The sequence below is a fragment of the Anoplophora glabripennis genome, unplaced genomic scaffold (assembly GCF_000390285.2).
Source record: "Anoplophora glabripennis isolate ALB-LARVAE unplaced genomic scaffold, Agla_2.0 scaffold3275, whole genome shotgun sequence".
NCBI classification, from domain to species: domain Eukaryota; kingdom Metazoa; phylum Arthropoda; class Insecta; order Coleoptera; family Cerambycidae; genus Anoplophora; species Anoplophora glabripennis.
The window spans coordinates 4,776-8,850 of record NW_019419360.1 but is presented as its reverse complement, the minus strand read 5'-3'; the positions used below and the strand labels follow the sequence as shown (position 1 = coordinate 8,850).

The window sequence follows — 4,075 nt, the reverse complement described above, 5'->3', positions numbered from 1 at the left end:
TTTAACTGTATAAAACGGCGTCTCTTCTTTACTCTTTTCATCTTTATTCTGTTTCTTTTCTATATTTTTTATAAAATTTATACGCAGCATCCGAGGAAATTGAATATTTGGGTGAGTATACTAGGAGACTTAGACTTTAAATTCAACGAGATATTAATAGAATACCATCATACATGATGTTCAATTTGAATATGTACATATTTTTGTATTATTGAGATAAATACGATGTTCTCTGTAATTTAATGGTATTCTGAGGACGAAGAAATATGTATGTAATGGATTAGGTTGTGTTAAAAAATTATAGGATCTAAATTTCTAAATGAAAGTTGCTTTCTATACAATCCAAGCTTCTCAATAATTCAATTTTATTAAAAAAAATCAAAAACTGTACCTTACCAAATGCTAACAATTGTTGTTATTTTATTGTATTAGAGATAAAACAAATTATTTATTGCATGTTTACTCATCGGCCTGCGCAAAATGACCCATTAACTGTTTAACGTATACCAAATTGTCTTCATTAGCTTCTTTGTAACCCGGAGCAATCGCTTTGACTTTTGCGTACCATCTATTAATATACTTATAGGGTGACATATCGTGTCCAAGTAGTTCTAAATTGGAAATTTGGACAACTAACGACAAGTCAGCCAACGTAAGACTGTCGCCTGCGACGTATTCGGATTTCACCAAAAATTCATCTAGGAAATCCAAAGCTTTGTTGGCATTAGCAAGTGCTTCTGGGTCGGGTGGTAAACCAGCGAAAGTTTTAGGAGTCTAAAAAATATAAACACGATTTACACAAAGATCCAGAGTGATTCAAAGTTCACAGACACTATTGAAATTATTATTTTTGTCTAAAATTACTTTTCATTGTTAAAAATGTTGTCAGTGACAATAGTGGTGGGAAAATATTTAACCCGTATTAGTATGCATTTATATACATATCTGAATACTGAAACTAACCATTTCAATAAAAAATTATGTGTAGCGTAATAAAAAATACTACTATGACAATAAAAAATACTATGGTAAATACGGGAGAGTTGCCGCATATTTTGAAAAAAAATCATATTTTTCGTAATTATTAAACATTTTTCAGTAATAAACAGTTACATTACTCTTAAATTAAATATATAAAAATAAACATTCATTTTCAAATAAGAAAATAGTAACAATCAATTTTATTTAACTGTATAAAACGGCGTCTCTTCTTTACTCTTTTCATCTTTATTCTGTTTCTTTTCTATATTTTTTATAAAATTTAGTATTACCGTACCTTGTTTAACACATTTATTGAAAGGAATTGGCATGACAGGAATGTGAGAAACTTAATGTAATAAGTTACTAGGTGTCTGGTTTTCATCATATTAAAAACTTGATTTTTCTGTTTCATTAATGAAATAAGAAGGACCCGGTTCTGAATTTGTTGGAACCTCTGGAAGTCGAGGCGTATCTGGACGGACTTCACTCATAGAATAGAAATGATCTGGTATTGTATTTGGGTATAGGAAATATACCCGTTGCTTTAAAACCATTTCCAATGCTAGCTACTCTTATCCCAGCTTTACCTATTATTTCGCCAGCTTGATATCTGGTAAAATTTCGGTTAGTGTGATGTTTCATCCACAAATGAGCTTCCTGACTGAAATATACTTTTAGCGGCTGAAAAAAACTTTTGTCCACCGGTTGAAGTGCTTGTGTACAATGAATGTGCAAACACAACAAAATAATATTGTTATCATCAGCCACCTGAAGCATTTCAATATCTATCTGTGAGATGTATGACCATCCAGTATCAGCAAACACTTTCCAACTGGTTTATGTGGAATGAACTGTTCCTTCAACCATTGTAAAAATAGTTCTGAGTTGATAAATGAAGATTTTTTGTTCATAAGGTTTTTCTAATAAATCATGTTCAGTCATAATTTTATCCAGCAAGTTAAAAAATTGGGCCACATCTTATCTGTTCATGGAACGAGCTCTAGATAACAAAAAACCTTCCTTTTGTTGAATGGAACTTTCGGGATTGATCTCCAAAAACATTGAAGCCATGCAAAGCCAGCTATGTCGTTCACTCCAGAAAAAATGTGCTTTATTTTCAGCTTTTCAGCAAATTTATAAGCGAGCTTTCTGACAGTACTTCTATCTGGAGCGAAGCCTGCTGCCGACAAACGTTGGATATGTGCAACTAATCTCTTCTCATTTGCTTTAACTAGTACACCTGTAAAAATAATAAAAAATATAGTATATCATTGTAGTAGTAATATTAACAGCAATAAAATACCTTCAGGTCCAAGACTTCCTTTCTCTATTTTACCAGGTTTCATTCTTCACTCCAACGTTCGAGGTGGTACATTATAACGCGTGTAAACCTCTCTTTTACTAATTTCACCAGCTTCTACTTTTTGTATAGCTTCTGTCCAAGTCGGTCTTGGTGTTGCATTTACAGATCTTTGATATTTCTGTGCTATAATACATAAGCAATGTATAGATGAGGCATCTGTCCCGATTTAAAATGCGGCAACTCTACTTTTTGTTGGGACAGAGGCCGCGTACCTTTGCAGTAAGACTTGGCACATAGATCTAACTTAACATAATGCAGAAAAGATAAGATAAGATAGAATAATTGTCTAATTTAATGACATGCGAAAAACTGACACATTACTTACCACTTCCTATAAATTAAACCATATAAAAATACTTATTTCCCGTTTAAAACGTACTATCAATGATAAAAAAGTCCAAAAAACTAACTAACGTTGGCACTAAATGCAGATATTACAATTTACTAGTGAAATAGGCACCAATATTTACCTCTTATACTACTAAGAGCGTCATCTGTTGACCAAGGGAAATGTTATAGATACTGGGATGTTTCACCTGACGCGACATCTCTCTCGGATTTACCCTAACTGAGTAGCACTTAAAATATTTCTAGAGAGGGGCACGTTCAATCATGTTAGATCTCTCCCCATAAAACTCAGGCAAAGGCGATTACGTCATCAAATTTTCAAGTGCTCATTCTTTGAGTGATTTCAGTGATTTTATGTCAAAAAGCATTATAAACAGATAATAGATTATGTTGTGTTGAAATTAGAAAACCCTTAACATCTTCTAAAATATCTCTGAATACGTTTTATCCATGATGATCTAACTTGAGCCTGATTATCTAGCTAAAGGTAAGTAGACACTGAATATGTATACCAGTGGTGGAAGACCGAAAACCGACTACTGCTTTTATTTCTAAGAAAAATATATGTTTCACTTTATCGTAAGGATCATTTCCGTTTTATTACTTTTTTACTGTTACCAAATACTTCACAGATTGTAAAATAACTCTAAAACTCCTCCTTTCTCAAAAAAGTTCATAGGATTTATTTGCTAGAAATGTAATATTTATACACATGTCTAAAATAGTAAGGTGTCGATATGTTACATGTTGTATCCTAACCTAAAAGTGCAAAAAACACTGTTTTTCGTCATATTTGAGGTTATGTAGTAGTGCCATCTATTCTTTTTCAAAAAACTAATACATTGAATCTAAAAGTATAAGGCTTCTTCCTTCGAATGCCGTTGAGTTTGAAATTTTTAAGTTTCTCAGTTTCTTAATATTCTTAATCCCTTAGAAATCAAGCAGTCGATTGCAATTCAGAAACTTCATACCCATACGGTTTGTGGGTTTGGAGTTGGTGGGCCTGGGGTTTGTAAACTTGGAGTTTGTAGGTCCGGGTTTTGTGGGATTGGGGTTTATTGGTTTAGGGATTGTAGGCTTGGGGTTTGTGGGTTTGTGGATTTGGAGTTTGTGAGTTTGAGTTCGTATGTATTGAAGGTTTCTGAGTATGAAGTTTCTGAACTGCAATCAACTGTTTGACGTCTAAGGGATCCTTAGTAGATTTTCGCATATTAAGAAACTGATAAACTTAGAAATTTCAACATGTGATATCTCAACGAAAAAAGAAGAAAAGATATTTGAGCGAACTCAACGGCATTCGAAAGAGGGAGCCTTGTACTTTTAAATTATATGTATTTTTTTTTAAAGAATAGATGGCATTACTACATAACCTCAAATATGACG

The 4,075-nt window shown here is 32.8% G+C and overlaps 1 protein-coding gene across 1 annotated transcript in view; it reads right to left on the bottom strand.

Annotated features, from left to right (window-relative positions):
• Positions 1–345: 345 nt before the first annotated feature.
• LOC111692759 (glutathione S-transferase 1-1-like) overlaps positions 346–4,075 on the bottom strand; it is a 7,370-nt gene continuing 3,640 nt past the window's right edge. Inside the window, exon 4 of the mRNA XM_023456871.1 lies at positions 346–774. Coding sequence (XP_023312639.1) covers positions 460–774 — 315 coding nt within the window. The 3' untranslated portion in view covers positions 346–459. The remainder of the gene's footprint in view (positions 775–4,075) is intronic.